The sequence below is a fragment of the Petaurus breviceps genome, unplaced genomic scaffold, assembly GCF_028583685.1.
Source record: "Petaurus breviceps papuanus isolate PSGF00001 unplaced genomic scaffold, PetGlider_PUasm1.0 98, whole genome shotgun sequence".
NCBI classification, from domain to species: Eukaryota; Metazoa; Chordata; class Mammalia; order Diprotodontia; family Petauridae; genus Petaurus; species Petaurus breviceps.
Genome location: NW_027187460.1, coordinates 62,508,833 through 62,530,598, shown reverse-complemented (window position 1 = coordinate 62,530,598; position 21,766 = coordinate 62,508,833). Strand labels below are relative to the sequence as shown.

The 21,766-nt window shown below is 39.2% G+C and overlaps 1 protein-coding gene and 1 long non-coding RNA gene across 2 annotated transcripts in view; one reads left to right on the top strand and one right to left on the bottom strand.

Moving 5' to 3' along the window:
• The window catches only part of SPAG1 (sperm associated antigen 1), a 74,618-nt gene that overhangs the window by 21,532 nt on the left and 31,320 nt on the right, over positions 1-21,766 (top strand). Inside the window, exons 6-11 of the mRNA XM_069080988.1 lie at positions 4,079-4,146; positions 7,234-7,343; positions 7,942-8,047; positions 13,647-13,777; positions 15,017-15,123; positions 20,343-20,499. Coding sequence (XP_068937089.1) covers positions 4,079-4,146; positions 7,234-7,343; positions 7,942-8,047; positions 13,647-13,777; positions 15,017-15,123; positions 20,343-20,499 — 679 coding nt within the window. The remainder of the gene's footprint in view (positions 1-4,078; positions 4,147-7,233; positions 7,344-7,941; positions 8,048-13,646; positions 13,778-15,016; positions 15,124-20,342; positions 20,500-21,766) is intronic.
• The window catches only part of LOC138155772 (uncharacterized), a 14,362-nt gene continuing 4,905 nt past the window's right edge, over positions 12,310-21,766 (bottom strand). Inside the window, exon 3 of the long non-coding RNA XR_011166984.1 lies at positions 12,310-13,240. This is a non-coding gene — a long non-coding RNA (uncharacterized lncRNA). The remainder of the gene's footprint in view (positions 13,241-21,766) is intronic.

Genomic DNA, 21,766 nt, shown 5'->3' with positions numbered 1-21,766 from the left:
TGAACTCCTTGAGGTATATCAGTCAATTAATAAACATTAAGCACCTACTATGTGGCAAGGACTGTGTGCTGCTCTGGGGCATAAAAAAAGAGGCAAAAGATAGTCCCTGCCCTCAAGGAGCTTACAATCTAATGGGGAAGACAGCAGGTAAACAAAAATATACAACACAAGCTATGTACCAGATTAATAGGAAATACTTAACAGAGAGAAGGCTCTGGAATTAAGAGGAGTTGGGAAAGGCTTCCTGTAGGAGGTAGAATTTTAGTTGGGACTTAAAGGAAACCAGGGAGGTCAGAAATTGGAGCAGAGGAGGGAGAGTGTTCCAGGCCTAAGGGATAGCCAGAGAAGAGCAGAGATATGGAGAGTCTTGTTCATGGAACAGTCAATAGTGAGATCTCTAGTGACTTTTCTTATACAATTCCAGAAGGGTTGGATAAATTCATAGATCCACTGACATGTTAGTGTGCCTGTCTTCCTTCTATCATTGACAGGTAATGACCTAGAGTCAAAAAGACCTGGGTTCAAATTCTGTCTCAGACAGGATTTGTTTTGTCACCCAGGGCAAGCCATTTAATTTCTTAATGTCTCAATTTCCTTATCTGTAAAACCAGACAACTGAATTTTTTTTGTCCTCTAACATCCTTCCTGGTTCTAAATCTATGATCCTATGACTATATCTATTTTTGGCAATTTGTTGGGTGTGAGATAAAACTTTGGAGTTGTTTTAATTTATCTTCCTTTTACTTGTAATTAATCAAAGCATTTTGGCCTGGTCATCCACATTGGAAAGACCAAGCAGATGATCAAAGTCTATTGCCTGGATTACAACGTACATTTTGATGAACAACACATAGAACTTTTCCATCAGAATGTTTATCTAGACAGATAGTACAGATGGAGAAGTCAGGTCTAGAGATGAATAGGAGGAAGAGAACATCCTGGATTGCTCTGAGAAAAACTGTGAAGCAATGTTGGGGATCCTTTATTGATTCCAAGCTTCCCATGAAAGCAAACACCCATCTTTTTAATGCCAGCTTTTTATCTGTGCTGCTACATGTCAATGAGACATGAAATACACCAGTTTCTGAGGCATTAAAAATGAATAACATGCAGAGGGTCATGCAGAGGCTCATTGTGAGAAGAGAGTGTTGTGAGCAAGCTGCAAGATACAACTAGTTAGGAACTCTGAAGAACAGGAGTAAAAGATGTCATCAACAAATCCGGGCTCAGATACTCAGCGCCACACCCAGAAATAACTGACCATGTAACCTTGAGCAAGTTACTTAACCCCGATTACTTTAAAAAAAAAAAAAAAAGATGTCATCAAGAAATTATGTGATAAAAAGATAAAAATGAGCCAGTTATGTGGTGAGGCCAGGACATGCCAAGTGAATAGCCAGAGGGCTCCATTGGGGTCCTCTTGATGGCAGGAGGAAGAAAGGAAGGACTCTAGCACACTGGGTAGACCTCCTATGGCAAATTTAGGGGAGAACATGGACCAGTTGCTCATGATGTGCAGCATGGATGGGTGGCTATTTGTATCTTTGGGTAGTAGATTCATTTGAGTATCTGAGTTCTTTTATTATAATACTCTTTCATATAGAGGTTCATAATTTGACATTCTTTTAAAAACGATTGTTCTTATCCTTTTACCATTTATTGGGAAAACTTAAGATTTTTTCTCATGGTTATAATCCTGACTTTGGGGCTCTCTGCCCCGGTAGAGTTGTTATAGAGATAACCAGACTCTGGAAATAGATTGTAGACTCTGGCTCATAGTTCATCAGTTTAGTGACATCTTTTTGAACTTGACTTTAGAGATTTCTGGAAACAAGAATGCCAGAAGAGAAAAGATTATCTATTTTGTACCTTGTGGGAGCAAATTATGTTGGCATGGTCTACCTGCATCCGATTTCTGAAAGAATGGTGGCCCAATATATATGATTGTGTGTGGCAAAGCACAGGGCACCCCACCTAGAAAGAGTGTTTTTGGACAATCTCCAGCTCATGGAGTATGAACAGCACACAGGAGGATGATTCTGCTGGGGTTCCATTTGCATTTGCCTCAAGAGATTACCTTTGTGAGGTCTAGGACAATATGTATATAAAATGGCATCTCTCTACTTTAGACCTTCCTGTTTATGAGAAAACTTGAACTCCAGGGCATGATGTTAACATACCTCCTTTGCTCACAAAACTTTCATAAGGGGTCAGTGTCCACTCTTCCCTCTTGGGGTTCAACCTGGATTGTAGCAAAGGTAGATCTCCTTCCTTTCAAAAAATCTTTCCCCAAATCTCTGTTCTTAATGACTACTGTCATGTATCTCACCAGACAAGGATTTGCTGGCCCATAGGATTTTTTTTTTATAATAAGAGATTGACAGTCCTACTGAAACATAACTGCACAGAAGAATTCTCTTTTCTATTTATATCCAGGAATCCACCCTCTGGCTCTCTTCCATCTTTTTTTCCTTTATCCAAGCAGGGAGCATGGTGGGTTTGGGAGTAAATGTTGCATCGCTTTTGAGTACCCCTGGCCTGCCTCAGCCTTCCAGTCCTGGAGAAGTAGGGCAGCATAGCCAATATCTAGAAATCTGATGTGAACCAACCCTGCCTATGGTACTTCCCCCATGGGTCTATGGCTCTGTTCTCTCTCTCTCTCCCCCTCCCTCCCTCTTTCTCTTTCCCTTTCCTTCTCCCTCTCCCTTTCTGTCCTTCTCCCTCTCTTCTGTTTCCATAAGGCTGCAGTCCTCCAAGTTTGCACCTCCTATCGATGCCCCGTGGGGCTCCCCTGCTCTTCTTTCAAGTTCATGCTGCTTGCCCCTTGTTCTTCTACAGCTGATGTCTCTGCTCAAGGCAGGGGCTATTTTCAGGCCTCATCTCACACACAATCCTACATTCACAGTAGGGTATCTTAGCAATCTTAAGGCTTTCTTTAATGAACAATTCTGCTGTGTTGCAGTTGTGGGCTAACTGAAGTTTTGTTAGAGCATGTCTATTAAAGGGAAGAGGAAACTCTACTCCTATTAGAGATAATAAAGTAAACATTGTCAGCATCCTTAAATACCTATCCCGAGTAAATTTTTACTAACCTTGAGAGAGGTTATTTATAAAACTATTATATGGTTTTTATTTTTTTCATGTAATGGGTACCACTGAACACTAGAGGGTACTGTGGTCATCAGCCAGTCAATGTCTCTTTTTCCTTCCTCAGGTTCTTAGGGCAGTTGGTTGTCAGTCCATCCTATGTGGGTGGTGCCAGGTTCTGTGGTTACCTAAGGGTGTGATTTCATCTACCAATCAAACCACTCAGTTTGGGCCCCTATCTAGCTACTCCGGTTTCATTGTTTTAAGCTTTGTCTCACTGACTTACTTTTACTAAGATCATTGCTTTATAAAAGTGTTTAAACAGTTGGTTATACAAATTAATATTAAATCCCAATCTGCCATGCAAAAAACAGACTGCCATATACCCTGGGGGGGAGCAAAAAAATCTGGAAATTCAGTTCCTGACCCAGCTTCCAGCCAGGGCTGAACAAAAGGTTTTTTGTTTTTTAAAAACTGGTTGATCCCTGGGACTGCTCTGATGAATGCCAGAATGGAATAGCACCTGATTTTTCTCCCAGAGGCCACATATACTGGTACAACCGTAGGGAGGCAGTTGAATTGACTTCATATACTCCAAGATTTTCTGCCAATTCCCCACCAACCCAGCATCAGTTGAGTGTTTCAGTTGAGAATCAGTTGCAAGAATCAAACCCTGTCCCTTTACTGCTGGAACAAAATAAACTTTGTTGGGCTTTACCTCAGTGAGGTGGTGTTGCCCAACTATATCAGATTCCTTCTATAAGCAAACAACATGGAGGAATGAGTTAGTAGACTTGGAGTCTACCTCCATCCTCCCGAGTCTACTGTTAGAGATGTAACTCACCAAGTCCATCAACTGGGGAGAATGTAGCTACCTTGCCTGGAACAGTAATAATCACTTAGTCTGACCTAAGGTTCTACGTCTGAATCCCAATAAGACCCTAAGAAAAAAATAAATATTTTGTAAAACTTGGCTTTATTCTTCCTTCAGGAGAAAGATAATAAATCTAGATCCTCGCAGAAGAAGAAAGTACCAAGAGATTACGCAGAGTGGGATAAGTAAGCAAATTTATATTATAATATCTATTTCCTTAGCTGTGTCTATTTGTTTCTGAAAAATAATGGAATACTGTAAAATTATTAAGTAATTTCTTAAATATCTCATCCAATCAAAATTTATTTAGCCCTTAGATGTCCCAGGGATTGTGATAAATGCTGAGAATACAATTGATAAAAAGAAAGGCCATACCTGTCCTCAATAAGCTTACAACCTAAAGGGGGAAACGACACACAAAAGGATCTAGAAGAGGGGGTGGGCGAGGGGGAGGGACACCAGGAGGTGCCCAGCCAGGGGCGCCTTGTTCTGTGGTGTCTGAGCCAGACGGAGGAGTAGGTATAAACTAGAGAGAACTGAGAGAAGAGTGTCTGCCCTCTATAAAGGAAGGCATTGGCAGGAGTTTGTTTCTCCACCCACCAGTTAGAGGGCAGGTTCAGAGATATCTTTAGTTTGTGTCCAAGGTGGTTTAATAAATCCTAATAATAGCAGCTGATGTTTGTATAGCCCTGAAGTTTTACAGAGTGATTGACATTCATGATATCATTTGATCCTCGTAACCACCTTGTGAGGCCATACTACATTTGTAGTGTCTTGTGGGGCGTTACCACGTATTTATCATCCCAGTTGTACAGGTGAGGAAACTGAGACTCAGGGGAATCGGATGACTAAGGTCAGCCAGCTAGTCTGTGTCCGAGCCTTCAAACTTGGGGCTCTTCCTGCTTCTGGGTCCAGCACAGCTCTTATTGCACATGCCACACTGCCTTTAACATATAAAAGCAAAAAACACTGGAAATTTAAATTCTTGGTGTAATTTATTCTGTGGGTTTTTTTTTTCTAAATGTAAAGTTTCAATAAATTGTATTCCCCTCCTCAAGTCCTGCCTCTAATACACACCAGTTGTGTGGCCCTAGGTGAGTCACTTAGCCTCTCAGTGTTCTAGGCATCTCTCCCAGACTACAAGTTGTAGAGGAAGTCCCAGCCTGCATTAATAGAAGCAGCTCCTTATCTGGAACTTGCCACACTAGGCAGCTGTCTGGTGTAGTAGATCGAGCACTAGGCCTGGAACCAGGAAGACCTGAACACAAATGCAACCTCGGACACTAGCTGTGTGACCCTGGCCAGTTGCTTAACCTCTGCCCCAGTTTCCCCATTTTACAAATGAGGATAATAGTGGCATGTACCTTACAGGGTGGTTGTGAGAATCAAAGAATAATATTTGTAAAGTACTTAGCTAACGTACTGAGAATACTAGGTACTTTATGTTGTTGTTATCATGGTCATCATCATCATCATAATATTATATTGTTATTACTACATTATAGTATTGTATCGGTGAACTCACAGGCCCAATTCTTATCCCCTACTGCCTTCCGTTACCATGACTCTTCATGACCCCATTTAGAGTTTTCTTGGCAGAGACACTGTAATGGTTTACCATTTCCTTCTCCAGTTCATTTTATAGATGAGGAAACTGAGGCAAACATGGTTAAGTGACTTGTGCAGGGTCACACAGCTATTAAGTGTTATTACCATATGATTGAGCAGTAATATCTTTCCTATCCAACAAGGTACAATGCCTGAGAATTGAAAGATGTTTCTTGATTTTGTTCTATAAGGCCAAATATGGTATAAGTTTTGATTATTTTAGAAGTTCTCATTAGAATGCAGATTTGTTGTACACAATTACAGACACATCATATCTATGATGACTGACTTTGATAGACTGGGCTCTTCTCAGCAATACGAGGTTATAAGACAGATCCAAAGGACTCACGATGGAAAATGCTATCTACATCTAGAGAAAGACGTACGGAGTCTAAATGCAGATTGAAGCAAACTACTTGCTCTCTCTCTTTTTTGTTTTGTTTTGTTTTGTTCCTTCTTTCTCATTATTCATTCCATTGGCTTATAATCCTGCTTTACAACTTGACTAATCTTTAATGTGAAGATATTTGTAGAACCTATATCAGATTGCATGCCACCATGGCAGGGGAGGCGGGAGAAAGAGAAAATTTGGAACTCAAAAACTTGTGGAACTGAATGTTATAAACTAAAAGTAAATAATTTTTTTTGCTTTTTTTTTTGGAGGGCAATTGGGGTTAAGTGACTTGCCCAATGTCACACAGCTAGTTTTTGTGTTAAGTGTCTGAGGCCGGATTTGAACTCAGGTCCTCCTGTCTCCAGGGCTGGTGCTGTACTCACTGCACCACCTAGCCACCCCCAAAAAGCAAATAATTAAAAAAAATAAAATTAAATGAAACAAAAAGACAATAGCAAGGATAATTTGTAACATAAGTCTATATTGAAAAGCAGTGTAGTATTGTGAAAAGAATGCTGAACTTGAAGGTGGGAGAGACCTGGGTCAAATTCTGGCTCTGAAACTTAATAGCTGTATGACCCTGGGCAAGTCACTTGCTTAACTCTTCTGGCCTCTCTAGAATAGGAATCTGAAGTAACTAACTGTAGATACTAACTATTCATAAAGCAGTGATAAGGATCAAACAAGATCAGTCGATCAACAAGTATTCATTAAGTGTCTACTGTTTGCCAGTCACTGTGCTAAGTAAGTAGCAGGCATACAGAAGGCAACAATGCAATAGATCCTGCCTTCAGAGAGCTTACATTCTATACAACACATACTAAGGTTAGAAACCTTGTTTTAATTTTGGTATACCTCTATACAGAAGACACAAGGTGGTGGTAGGAGGTGGGGAGAAGAAAGCTGGAGATGAGAAAAGGCTTCATAGAGCAGGTGGCATTTGAGCAGATCTCTGAGAAGAATTAGGGATTCTAAGAAGGGATGGTAAGGAGGGAGTATGTCAAGCACGGGACCAGCCTCTGGAAAGGCACAGGAAAGGAAGATGGAATGTCATTTGCGTAAAGTACCATATAAACCCTAAACCAATATACAGAGGTCACATTTGTCTGGTTTAATACCATATTTAAATACATATTTGTTGTTTAAGTAAGTTCTCAAAGGCACACTGAAAGAAACATAAATGTAGCAATAATTAAACTTTCCTTTGTTGTTTTGAAGTCTTCCATATGTTTCATTATAAAAGTCATTTTATTTTTTTCTTTCATTTAAGATTTGATGTGGAAAAAGAATGTTCAAAGATCGATGAAGATTATAAAGAAAATACTACACCAAATATCAAGTCACATTCACTTAAAATTGAGAAGAATATTGGTACAATAGGTAATTGCAACATATGTTAATTTAGCAAGTTTTGAAATTTCTTTCGTATTATGTTGACCTTTGATAATAAACTGGATGACATTTTTAAGGGCTTGAAAATACAATTTTAAAATTGTCCGAAGGTTTGTAAATTCCTCCCCTCCCCACAAAGCTACTTTTCCCATCCCAGTCAAACCTTATCGTGTCACTGGCACTTACAACTAAAAAAATGATTTATTATATTGGGGTTGTATGGCTTCAAATAAATCCAGTTTTTCTCACCATCTATCCAATTGTTTATCCTCCTTTTAAAAATTCTTTCTTCTCCAAAGCCCCTCAGTTCCTTTGTTTGCCAGTCACATACAAAACAGGTTTGAGGCATGATGTAACAGTTCTTTAGTCCATTTTAGGAGCCAACGAAGATTAATGTTACTCAACAACGACCCAAAAGGCCCTCCGAATAGATCCAGCACAAGACACCCAGAATGATAGAACCATTTTTTAAAGAAAACTTTGTGATCGTAAAAGTTTTAGTTCCTATTTGTAAAATTAAATTCTCTTAGTTTTTGTTATTAAGTTCCTAGCCCTTTTTATATGCAGCAAAGATGTTCTTTTCTAGGTCTTAGTGACAAAGAAAAAGATTTCTTAGCTACTCGTGAAAAAGAAAAAGGTAACGAAGCTTTCAGTTCAGGTGACTATGAAGAGGCTGTGACGTATTATACCAGGTAAGCTGGTCTTGGATTTTCTCTTTCTAAGTGGGATATATTTTTTCATTCATATATCTCACTGATGTGGATATTGAACATCAGATCCCATTCTTTGGGAGTGTGTTGATTTTCATAGATAATTTGGTTTTATTCAAAATGTCTCTCACATATAACTCAAAATTATATAAGATGACAGGATTGACATAATTAAAGAAATCACTTTGGTGATTTTCTGATATAGGGTCAGATTTAGGAAGCTCGGAAATCAAATCCTACCACAGAAACATAGTAGCTGTGTGACCCCTGACAAATTTCTTAGCCACTCTATGTCTCAGTTTCTGCATCCACAAGATGGAGATAATAATAGCCCCTTTGTCACAGGGCTGTTGTGAGGATCATGTGAGATAATATAAGTAAGGCACTTTGCAAATCATCGATTGTTGCTGTTGTTTAGTTATTTTTCATTCATATCCAACTCTTCCAGACCCCATGTAGAATTTTCTTGGTAAAGATACTAGAGTGGTTTTGCCATTTCTTCAGCTCATTTTACAGATGAGGAAACTGAGGCAAATGGAGTTAAAAGACTTGCCCAGGGTCACACAGCAGGTAAGTATCTGAGGCCAGATTTGAACTCAGGAATATGAGTCTTCCTGACTCCAGGCCCTGCACTTTACCCACTGTGACACTTAGTTGCCCACAAACCATCAGAGTGCTATGTAAATGTTAATTACTATTACTCCTAGTAGTGACAATGGGTAAGAGGAGGATATGAATGCTGAAGGTATTTGCCAGTATTGAAGAGGTCCTTTAAAATGTTCCAACATTGATGGTGAGATTCTGCATATACTTTTTTTCTACTCGTGACATTAAACATAAGTCAAGGATTCCCACCATATCTGCCTTAGAGAACACTGGTACCGCTAATGGAGCGAAGGCACCTATGTGTGTTGGTGGCAGGATCCAATGAATGGGGGTACTCTTCAGGTTTGGCATCTGTTGAGTTTGAGCTGGTGATCTAAAGCATCAAGATGGACACAGCTTTGTGGTAGTTGGAGATAAAGTTAGAAATAAAGGTTTGAACATCATCAGCATGAAGCTAAAAGGAAAAATCACCGAAGAAAAGAATACTGCCTATTATAACATGTAGAATGGCAATGATTTATTCCTCTGGAATACCTATAGTTAGGGAGAGGGGAGAGATTAGAGGAAAACCAGAAGAATTCTAGTGTACAGAAGCCAAAATCAGAGACAGTACCTGAGATTCAGATTTCTGGATGGTAACTTAAAATGTAGGAGTTATGGTGAGGGATAGAGTACCTCTAGTCAATCAATGGACAAGCATTTATTAAGCAGCTAGTACATGCCAGGCCCTGTGCTAGGCACTGGGGGGGGGGGGAGGATGGGTAGGAGAGATAAAAAGAAAAAAAACAGCCCCTGTTCCCAAGGAGCTTATGAAAGGACACAATATACATATACACATATACATACATACATACATATACATGTGTGTATATATAAATATAAAATGTTATAAAGTAAATACTGGTAAAAATATGATTTCCTGGAGTTATCTGTCTCTAAGAAGGTTTTAAAGTTTAAGCTGAAAAGGAAAAGGGAAGGAAAAAATTACCCACTAAATTTGCCAAGTTAGATATCATGGAGCGTAGCAAGTCGGAAGAAGAGTGACAGTAATTTAATACCAGGAATTTACATGAGAAAATATGTAACAAGAGAGCCAACCGTAAGACCCAAGGCCTCAGATGACTATATAAACAAAAGTATGAAAAAATAGGGTAAACTAGAGATAATAAAAGGCACATTTAGTCCTCTAGTTATCACTGAGAATTTGGACTTAGGAATTTAGGACTGGAAAGAGAGAACCATATTCAGGAGTAGTCTAGATACTTGGAGGTAATGGAGTGGCATGGTATATTATTAAGATGTGTTCATGAAGAAATCCAAGAACTAAAGACTGGCCCACCGGGTCCTGGAGAAGAGGAGAGATGCCCGGATTCTAATTGCCCAAGGTACGGCAGGGAAATGTTCTTACTTTAATTCTTGTAAGCAGTGCTGAGACTGTGCTGCTCCCCAATTTTCATTTAGCGATTACCAAATTATTAAGTAAATGGATCTCTTTTCTGGAGATAGATTCACACAGAATTTTGGAGATCATTTGCTCCAGCTCCATTATTTGACATATGAAGTAACGGACCTAAGAAGCTGAGACACTTATCTAAGGTTGTGGTAAAATTGAGACTAGAATATAACTTAACTAAGTTTTTTTTTTCCTTTTTTGGGATGGAAAAGAGGAAATGTTTTTTTTTTTCTTATGTGTAAGGAACAAACTATGTTTCTAATAAGTCTTTTCTAAACTGTTTGAAGCTAATTCTTGAGTAGCCTAACTTTGCAGTGAACAAATATCAGTTTTCTAACCAAATCTCATATTACTGACACATGAAAGTCTTGTTCTGTCAGTTAATGTGGTGTTAATGCAGCAAAATTTTACTATGTTAGTGCATAAAATTATATCTTTGATTAGTTATAGAGTCATAACTCTGTATTTATTTATTTATTTTTTTAAGCAATCGGGGTTAAGTAACCTGCTCAAGGTTACACGGCCAGTTATTTCTGAGTGTGGTGCTGAGTGTCTGAGCCCGGGATTCGATCTCCAGGTCATCCCAACACTGGAGCCAGTACTCCTACTCGCTGAGCCACCTAACTGCCCCTAAGCAATTGGGGTTAAGTAACTTGCTCAAGGTTACACGGCCAGGTGTTTCTGGGTGGGTGCTAAGTGTCTGAGCCCGGGATTCTCTCTCCAGGTCTTCTCAACACTGGAGCACTGGAGCCGGTGCTCTTACTTGCTGTGCTACCTGGCCGCCCCGAGTCATAACTCTATAACAAGGGAAGGGACCTTAGAAGCACTCTTGGCTACCTCTCACTTTACAGATGAGGAAACTGAGAACTGGAGGGTTAAGTAATTTTCTTAAGATCACACAAGTAGTCACATAACAAGCAGAATTGGAACCCAAGTCCTCTGCCTCAGGGGTCAGCCTTCTTTTCATCTTTGTCTGTTGGCTTCCCTGTCTTCCTTTAAGTTCCAATTCAAATCCCACCTTCTATAGCAGAGGTATCACTGCCCACATCATTCCTAAGTGTGGCCTGAACCAAATTAAAATGTAATTGGGAAATATTTTTCAAAATAAATTAAAATGTGGTAGAACATAGATAATGATGGTGTGTGGTTTTCTATGTCAATATGTGGCCTCAGGGATTCTTAGGCATGGTGTAGTGACCTTCTTACTGTTTGAGTTTAACTCTACTGTTCTAAGGAAACCTTCCCCAAACCCTCTTAATTCCAGTGTCTTACTTTTCTTAAATAGTCACTATTTATCTCATATGTAGCTTTCTTATTGTACATATTTATTCACGTGTTCACTCCCCCATTAGACTGTAACCTTCTTGAGGGTGGGAACTATCTTTTGCCTCTTTTTGTAGCCCTGGCACATAGTAGGTGCTTAATAAATGTTTATTGACTGACTAACATTGTACTACACTGCCTCTAGTTTAGTTAATTAAAACATTGGGCTGGTGGTAGAAATTAGGAGTTTGATCCTAGTATTCGAAACCCCAATTGGCAGTGACTGTCTTTGGTAATAAGGAAAAATTGGGCCATGTTTTATTTTGTTTTGTTTTTAAAGCAATTGGGGGTAAGTAACTTGCTCAAGGTTACACGGCCAGTTATTTTGTGTGGGTGCCAAGTATCTGAGTCTGGAACCGATACTGGGTCTCCTGACGCTGGGGCCAGCACTCTTACTGAGCCACCTGGCCGCCCCTGTTTTGTTTTGTTTTTAATTTTAAAGATATATATTCCAGTTGCCCTTTTTCAGTTCAGATATTTCACCACTAATTTTATTTCTTGTCTATATTCCTTTCTTCTCACTAATATAGGTAATCCTTCTTCCAATGCATATCGCAACCCATCCATGCCTTTTCATCCTATGAGATTCTTATCCATGTCCTTTTATAAAGTCTATAGCAAGTCTTCATAATAAACAAGCCTCAGAATGAATGGATAAATGAATGGATGGAAACACATTTATTAAGCACTTATTATATGCCAAGCACAGTGCTAAGTACTGGAGATACAACTAGGAAATTGAGGTAGTTCCTACTCTTAATGGGTGTGGAACGGGGTGGGTGGTCACATTCTAACAGGCAGAACAAACACACATAGGAGGGTTCAGTTACAGTGTGAATGAAAAGACTTTGGGGCCTTAAGGTTCAGTAGCATAAGATTTAATTGTTTTTGGAGAGCATGAACCTTACAATGCACATCACATCAAACCAACCTGTGCAGATGGCTTCAATTATCCTGCTCTGCTCCTATAGACGGTGGTTGTCACAGCTTCTGGCCAGGCAGCAGGGTGTGGGTATATAGCCACCACAATGGACATAAAAATATCACTGTCTTTGTGGTCTTTCTCTAGGTAGCCAGTGATGCCCTGATCTCTTCAATGGTCCCACACATCTCTTCCAGCTAGTGCTTCTCGGCAGCTGTTAACCAGAGCTTCTCTGGTCTTAGCTAGGCTGGTCCACAGATTGATTCTGTTGCTAGAGCCATTGTACTTCAAACCTTGCAGCTTGGTAGGACCTTGGTTGAGCTGATGGAAGATCAGGCAGGGCTTTTGTGGAGGCCCTTGACTATCATGGCAGTGACATTTCTGAATTTCTTCTCTTTTCAATGGTTTATTTGAACAAAAGGTGTTAATGGCCTCCACAAGCAGCATCTCTTTTCAGGTCGGGATCTTCTCATCTTGTCTTAGTTGTGCAGTGCTTTTATACTTACGTTAGTAATCTGAACTTATTTTCACCTTTTATTACTTTCCTGTTTCTGCCTGTAATTTTCCTTCTCAGAGTTTATAGCTGACTTGAATCTCTTGTTATCCTTATGCTTCCTATACACATGTATAATTTGTTCCAGAACATCATACAATTTTCTGAACAGCAGCCAGATTTGTGGGGCCCTTTTGTTTCTTAGTTTTTGTTTCTGCTGGATCCTTCCCACTCCTACCCTGAAGCTCATAAAATTTTCATTCTTAGAATTCATTTTCTTAATCCTGTTGGCTTTTCTTCTCTCTCCCTATGGGTCTTAAATTCAGTTGATCTTGTGATCATTACTTCAAAGATTTACGGCCACTTCCAGATTATTTTCTATTAGCAAAGAAATGAAAACAAGAAGATTATTTGTTCTGAATTATTCTTTTACCTTCTGTACTAGAAAATTGTTTTCATAGTAATCTGAAATCTGCTTGGCATTTGTGGTCTACTGAATACATGGTCAACTGGTCATCTTGGGTAGTTGAAGTAGTCCTCTATTACCTTCATATTCTGGTCTAAGCTTTAGTGATAAAATATATTTTAAAACTATTATTGAAAACTTACTTGCATGAGAGTGTTTTTGCTTATATTCATTTTTCATTTTATCAGCTTTTATCTATTTAGACTGCTTTACAGTTTTATCTGAGCTATTATATATACACATATAGCCATAGACATGTACTTTTGATGTCTAACAAGTTAAGCTTTTTTGGTAAATAGATTCTCTTTACTATTACAGGAGCATATCGGTATCTCCCACGGTGGCTGCGTATAACAATAGAGCTCAAGCAGAAATCAAACTAAAGAAGTGGGATAATGCTCTTCAGGATTGTGAAAAAGTGTTAGAGTTGGAACCTGGAAACTTAAAGGGTAAAATGAGTCATAAACATTAATTTCAGTAGAGTCTGTTTGTTTGTAATGTCTAATTTTGACTTATCTCCTTCATATAAGTTTCCTTAATTAGAAAAAGAACAGATTTGGTGTCAGAGAATCTCAACTCAAACCCTAACCTGACTCCCGGTGTGACCTGGATTGAGCCATCTGCAGTCTCTTGATCTGAGTTTCATCATATGTAAAATAAGGGAATTCATAGGATCATCGATTCAGAGTTACAGAAGACCTTTGAGGCCATGGGTCACGTCTAGCTCCTCCCTCATTTTGTAGTTGAAGGAACAGAGGCCCAGAGTATTTAAATAATTTGCTTAGTATTGCAGCTTGTATGTGTCTGAAGTAGGATTTGAACCCAGGTTCTTGACTCCAGATTTGGTGTTCTACCCACCACTCCATACTGCTTCCTGGGATTGGACTAAGTGACTTCTAACAAAGAAACTGACCAGTTCTACTAAAGTGGTGACACATTAAGCTATTAAGCTAATAATTTTTATAGGCAATTTGGTACAATGGAAGATACGGTGGACTTGGAATCAGGAGACCTATTCTCAAGTTCTGTTTTAGACACATAACTGTGGGCAAGTTATTTCACCTCAGAGAGTGTTACCCCATCTGTAAAATGGAGGAAATATTGCTTTTACCACTTACCTTCCAAAGCTGATATGAAGAAAGCTCTTTCCCAACCTTAGAGTGCAATGAAAATGTGAATTGTTATTGTTATGACATGAGCTCTCTTGGGTCTACTGGAGTCAATAGTATACTATTAAGTGTATGGAGTTTTAAACCAGTGATTCTATCAATATCTCTAATATTAAGTTCGGTTAATAAAATTGCCTACCCCTAGATATAGCTGATTTTTGCATTCATGTAATCCAAAGGATTCTTTCCTGATTTCTCAGAAATACCTTTTACCAATTACTTTGGAATCTGCAATGCAAATTTCACTGATGGTACTGTACACTGAGAGATATACTAATAAGAAATAAGCTAAAATTAGAATTTGGATATTCAAAAACGTTCCTGTCCTTGCTTTTTGTTATGACTGAAAGACTAAAAAAGAAATTAAGACTGGAAAAATGGTACTCGTTTAGTACCTAGACACCTTAGTAATTACATAATGACCGGTTTTGTGCTACTTGCATTCTTCCTTCAATTGCAAAATAAGCCGCGACCTCCTACAGTATAAGCGTTGGAGGAAATATTTTTGCCAATTTGCAGCTTTTATGCGACGTGCCACTGCATATAAACATCAAAACAAGTACCATGAAGCAATAGAGGATTTGAAGAAAGTGCTAAATATGGAACCAGACAATGTTATGGCAAAGGTAAGGGAAACAATTTCCTGCTTGCTTCTTTCATTTATGTTCCTAAATTGTATTAAAATGTCACAAAACTAATGGATAACATCCTTAGCAAATAAACTTAGACTGAGGGCTAGGTTCTCTGTTTGAAAGGTATCACAGGTAGGACAGAATATAAATATCTTTTTGGGAGTAAAAGGAAAATGCATGCTTAGGTTTTTTTTTTTAATGATGCAATATGTACATGTATCATAAACATGTGCACACACACACACACACACACACACCCCTGCAAACTATTAACCTGTCAGCAAAGGACACATTGTTGGAACTGCTCTTCAAGTGGTGCTAATAGTTTCTTGCAGGCCATCTATCAAGGGTGGAATACTGTATTTGTAGTCAGAAGATTTGGCCTCAGATTCTAGCTCTCCCACACCTGGGATGGCCTAAGGCAAATCATTTCACTTCTCTAGGCCTATTTTCTTCATCTGTATAATGAGGCAGTGAGACTAATAATAGCCAGTAATAACTAACATTTATATAGCACTGAATATGTGCCAGACACTGTGCTAAACACTCTGTAATGGTTATCTTGTTTGATCCGCACATGAAACCTGGGATGCAGGTGTTAGTAGTATTATTACCCCCACTTTACCGATGGAGAAACTGAGGCAAACAGAGGTGAAGTACTTGCCCAGTCACACAGTTAGGAAGTATCTGAGGCCAGATTTGAACTCAGGTCTTTTGACTCCAGCTTCAGCACTCTATCCACTGAGCCGCCCAGTTTCCCTAGATCTGTTATCCTATGATCCTGTGGTCTCTGATCTTTTACATGATCTGACAATTGATATTCTAGAGAGTTGCTTAAGACACCAAGCAGTTAAGTGACTTGCCAAGGTCATGCAGTCCTTATGTGTCAGGGGCATGAGTTAGACTTGGGTCTTCCTGACTTTGAGGCTACCTGCCACTCTCTACGGCACCTGCTGTCTCCTTGCTGAGAGCTCCCTGTGCCAACATAAGCACAGGTCCAGTCCAAAGTCAATATGTATAGGCATCTTCTTTGCCTAAAACAATAGTCAGTTAGGACCATTAGCGAGCAAGCACACTCAGTTGGCACATTCTTTGAGAAAGCCTATCAGTTCAAGAGATTCGATTAGGTGTGGCCTTTAGTGAGTCTCATAGGTGGTTTGAGCATGGGAATTCCTCATGATTTGAAAGAATTTTCACTTATTTCCAGAGGCTCCAGTTAGGATACGAGGGAAATATGTCTTTTCTGTCCTTAATTGTCCAATTGGGCCTTACAGATTAGGACTAGAGGAGAGATAGATAAGCATGAACCCCTGGAATTGCTCAAATTTCAGGGTGCTGGACTTGGAGTCAGGAACACTTCAAATACAGCCTCAGACTCTTACTAGAGGTTTGACCTTGAGCAAGTCACTTAACCTTTATCTGCCTCAGTTTCCTCAACTGAAAAACAGGGATAATATTAGCACCTGTCTCTCAAAGTTATTGTGAAGATTAAGTGATATATTTGTAAGGCACCCAGCACGTAGCAGGTGGTTAATAAATGCTTGTTCCCTCTCTCCTCTTCCAACAAAGTTTTCTGCAATGAAAACTAAGTGGACCAAAAACCTCCTGGAAGAAATGGCTTGAGGAACATAGGGTATGGTTTACAATAGCTCTGGGAAATGGGTACCTAGTCCAAAGTAGCATAAACACAGCCAGATTAGGTAACACCAGAGGATGATGCATTTCTTCAAGAACTAGATGAACTGAAACAGACCGATGGAAACGGGTTCATCTCATCAAACAGAAATTCATTGAGCAGATGTCCATTGGCTTCTTGACAGCCATATGAGTGTATGTGTATGTGCATATGTGTGTATATATGTGCACATATACAGCCATATATGTTTGTATGTGCATACACACATACTGTAGGTGGGAATGAGGTCAGGTAGGAAGAAGAAAATAACCCTGCTGTCTGGACTGAGCATTCTTTCTGAGCTTCTTCTCCTTCCCACTCAGTTGAATGGGAAACTAAAAGAATCTCTGAGTCAAGAAAACTGGGGTCCTTGAGTCCAGAGAGCCCATGGCAGCTTGTTAAAAGGGCAGCCTCTAGACTGGTGTCTGCTGGGTTCAGTTGAGCAGTCAGCCATTCTTCAGGAGGTCACTAGGAAGGAACATCAGTCCTAAATCAGACTGAGGGTTCTGACAGTGACCATCCCTACCCTTACCCGCTTAGTGAGTAGGAAGTCAAGGTTAAAGAATAGAAACAGCTCCTCCTGTCACTTTCCAGTACTAGGGTCACCATAAGGAGACATTTTTAGGGACATGGCTCATACCACGCCAACCAATGGTAAATGCCCTGGTGGTTGAACACCCAGGAAACAGCTCCTTGGTACTAGAGGAATCTAGAGGCCAGGGACTGGGGCTCTGTGGGAAATTTGACCTTCGGAAGTTCACTAACTTCTGATTGGGACACTTCCCCTCTGGTGCTGGGTGTGTGAAATTGCTCCAGACTTCAAAACAGATCTGCACTTGCAAAGTGCAGCAATTGGGGCCTTCTAGCCAAGGGGACACCTGTCTGGTTGGTCTGTCTGAGGACACCAACCGATGTATTATCCATGCCAGACGTGTCGCAGTCATGCCAAAAGATATCCAGCCTGCACACCACACATGTGGAAAGCATGCTCGCAGCTCTACTGTGAGGGGAAACATTCTTCATTCTCAAAACAGAAAAAAAAACTTCTTCCTGTTATCAGTAGTTTCGAATATTAGATATTTTTTTCCAATGGGGTCAAAAGGTACCTAAGTATATGATTTTGAATGTAAAAATAGGGGATAGAATCAGGTACTGACAATTTTTTTCTGTTTTCATTTGTATGTGAATTTTGAATATAAATGCAATGACATAAAGCAATGATGCAGTCAAAAATATTTCAATGAAAGTTTCAACTGTCCAACTATATAATAATTGTAGATAAATCTGTTATATTTTTCTGGACATATGAGCATTTGGACTTTTAAAAATAAGTACATTTCGGGGCAACTAGATGGTACAGTGATGAGGCCTCAGTTTCCTTGTTTGAGTGAGGTAGGACTAGATAATCAGTTGCTATAATTCTGTAATCCCAGGATTTGGGAAGGTTGGGGCGGGGGGAGAGGAAGTCTGGAATCAGGGCCCCACCCTTTGTCCAGCCCATAGCTCTGGCAGTACTTAGCATAGTAGTCCCTAGTATGAGTAAGCCCCTAATAAATATCTGTTGACTGACTAACTGTTCCATTCAAAATTTACTTCAGCTAATTAGAAGAAAATAACTGATTTTTAGATTATATAGAGGCTAGAAGAAAACTAATAAACTGAATGTGGCAGAATCTGAAATTAAAAATCTTAATTGGCTATAACAATGAATCCAAACTAATAATATGAAAAATACAAAGTTTGACACTTATGTTAAAAAAAAATCAGTTATAGGGGTGGCTAGGTGGTGCAGTGAATAGAGCACTGGCTCTGGAGTCAGGAGGACCTGAGTTCAAATCCAGCCTCAGACACTTGACACACTTACTAGCCATGTGACCTTAGGCAAGTCACTTAACCCCAATTGCCCTATCCTTCCCCCTCCAAAAAGCAAAAAACAAAAAACCCAAATAAAAAAACCCAGCTATACTAGTATAAGATGATAGAGTTCTATCCTAACAACAGTTGAAATAAAGATGCCCCCCCAGTGATTTTGAATAGGTTCAAACTCCATATGAGTAAAAATATGACACAGTTGCTAAAAAGGCTAATAAAATATTGTTGTTGTTCAGTCATGCCCAATTCTTCATGACCCTGTGGACCACAGAACACCAATACTGTTCTTGAGGTTTTCCTTGGCAAAGATACTGGAGTGGTTTGCCATTTCTTTCTCCAGTAGATTAAGGCAAAAAAAGGTTAAGTGACTTGCCCAGGGTCACACAGCTAGTGAGTATCTGAGGTCAGATTTGAACTCAGGTCTTCTTGATTCCAGGCCCAACCACTCTATCCACTGAGCCATCTAGCTTCCTCTTAATAAAATATTAGACTGTATTAATAGAAGTAGAGGAATATTCCCATATGATGACATTAATTTGATTCAGAAAAATTCCATATTAAGAAGTTAGATAAAATGTGATCCCCGTGGGAGTTTACTCTCTTTGGGTTTATTAGATAACTCATTTTTATAGACCATCTGATTGGTTGAATCACTAGAGACTTTACATCACGATTATTTATAATGTATTAATGGTGTTCCTACCATAAGAGAGCTTGGTGTGGTATGTAGCTACCCAGTCTTGGAATCAGGAAGACCTGGGTTCAAGTCCTGCCTCTTAGCCACCCTGACTATATGATCATGAGTAAAGCCCTTAATCTTTCAGTTCCCACCACCACCACCAGGTTACTCTCTGGGTTGTCTAAGGCAAAATTGGGGAGGAGGGATGTTTCCTTGCTGGAAGGTCCCTATGCCAATGAAATCAGATCCCCCAAACCCATGATGTTATGGTAAAGTGTTGGTTTATGCCATACTATGCACATGTTCCATTACATAGAACAGACAACATCTGGAACACTGGGTTCAGTTCTGGGTGCCGCATTTTAAAATCAACATTGATGGACTAGATGGAGTCTAGAGGAGGGTTATGTGGATGGCTTAGCATCTAGTGATTATGTTGTACAAAAAGTGGTTGAAGAAGCCTAAGTATTTTTAACTTATAAAAAAAAAAGACTTAAGGGGATATGATAGCTATTTTAAAATATTTGAAGGGCTGTCATATGGAGGAGGAATTAGCTTTGAATCTCTTTGCCCTTGTTCTCTTTTTTACTTTTTTTCATATTCATTCTTTGTTTTTCCAGAGGTCATAATCAGGATCAAATGGGCAAAAGTTAAAGAGAGGCATATTTTTGGCTTAATATAACTTTCTTGCAGTTTAAACTGCACCTAAGTAGTATATTGTTCTCTACTAGGGAATGAATTCCTTGACACTAAAAGTATTTAAACAAAAACTGGCTGGCTGGCCACTTGGCAGAGATGTCAAGGAAGGGGTTCATGCTGCATGGAGGGGTTTGAAGTTGATGACCCTTAAGACCTCTTACAACTATGAGATTTTTTGATACTATTTACTGGGCTTAACAGGATTCTCTTTATTGACTTTTAAAACTTGAAAATGCTTTTCTTTTATCACTGTAAAACATTTTGCTAACGTGAAGCTTCACATTACAGAAAATCTTGTCAGAAGTTGAAAAAGACATGAACAAGTCTCAGCCTGAATCTGCTCCCAAAACCAAAGGAAAGAAAATGGTTATTCAGGAAATAGAGGATTCAGAGGATGAAGATGGAAAAAGAAGTGGAGAACATGAAAATGACAGTGGAGATAAGAGTAAAATATCATTTCTTCAATTGTTTTATGAAAAAAAATACCATTTAAAGAATTTAGGCTGGCTATATGTTTCAGTTTCTATGGAAAAGGACATGGGCTTTCCCATACTTTCAGCCATGTGTTTTGTTTTGAAAATTACTGTTCAGGTCACTGTCCAAATTATTTTTTTTTACCTTTTCCAATTCTTCCAAACCTCCCCAGCTTTGCTCCTCTTTCAGTTACTTGCTTTCATTCCTGAAAATCAGATCTTTTAGATGAAACTATGACTGTGCCATTTTAACACCATGATTTGCAAGTAAAACAAAAATTTCAGTTTTAAAGCAGGGTTTTATGACTATTTGCTTAGTAGCATATACAGGAATTGACTAGAAAATGAAAAAAAAAAAGATTGTGTGGATAGCCTCATAGACATCCTTAAACTGGGTGAATCAATGAAGATGTGTTTTTTGCCTCTTTAAAAAGTTGTGCTTTTAAAAATAAATGATCTCAAAGAGAAACAACGTGGAGAAAGTTCTATTTCCAAAAATAGGGATCCCAAAGAGAGGCAATGAAAGAAGAGTAAACTTGAATTGAATGTAGAGGAACATAAAATTCCAGATAAAAAGCTGGCAGGGAGAAGTTAAATAGTTCACCCAAGGTTATACAGCTAGTAGGAGGCAGAGTTAAACATGAGACAGTGCATCACCCTGGACTCCAAAAGCTGTGTTTTTTCCACCATGCCCCAATAAACTGGGTTCAAAACCTGGATCTGACACATATGAGACCCTGATCCAGTGGGCCTTAGGAAAATGAGGGTAACACTACTATACAAGGCTGTGATGGGGAAAGTCTTGGTAAATCTTAAATTGCTATATATGTGAGTCATTATAAGATAGTAACTCACTTTATAGGAGTTTTTTTATAAAGTATTTCTTTCGAAATCCTTAGTAAATGAAAGCTAGGTGCTGTGGTGTGGATGGAGCTAGCGCTGGGCCTGAAGTCACATACCTGAGAACAAATATCACCTCAGGCGCTGACTAGTTGTGTGACCCAGGACAAGTCATGTAGCATCTTTTTGCTTTGCCTCAGTCTCCTTCAATGTAAAATGGTGATAACAATATCTGCCTCTCAGGGTTGTTGCTAGGATCAAATGAGGTAAACTCGTAAAGTGCTTAGCACAGTGTGAAGCACCCAGTAGGCTCTGAATAAATTCTTCTGTCCTTCCTTCCCTCCTTCCTTCTTTCCTTCCTTCCTTCCTTCCTTCCTTCCTTCCTTCCTTCCTTCCTTC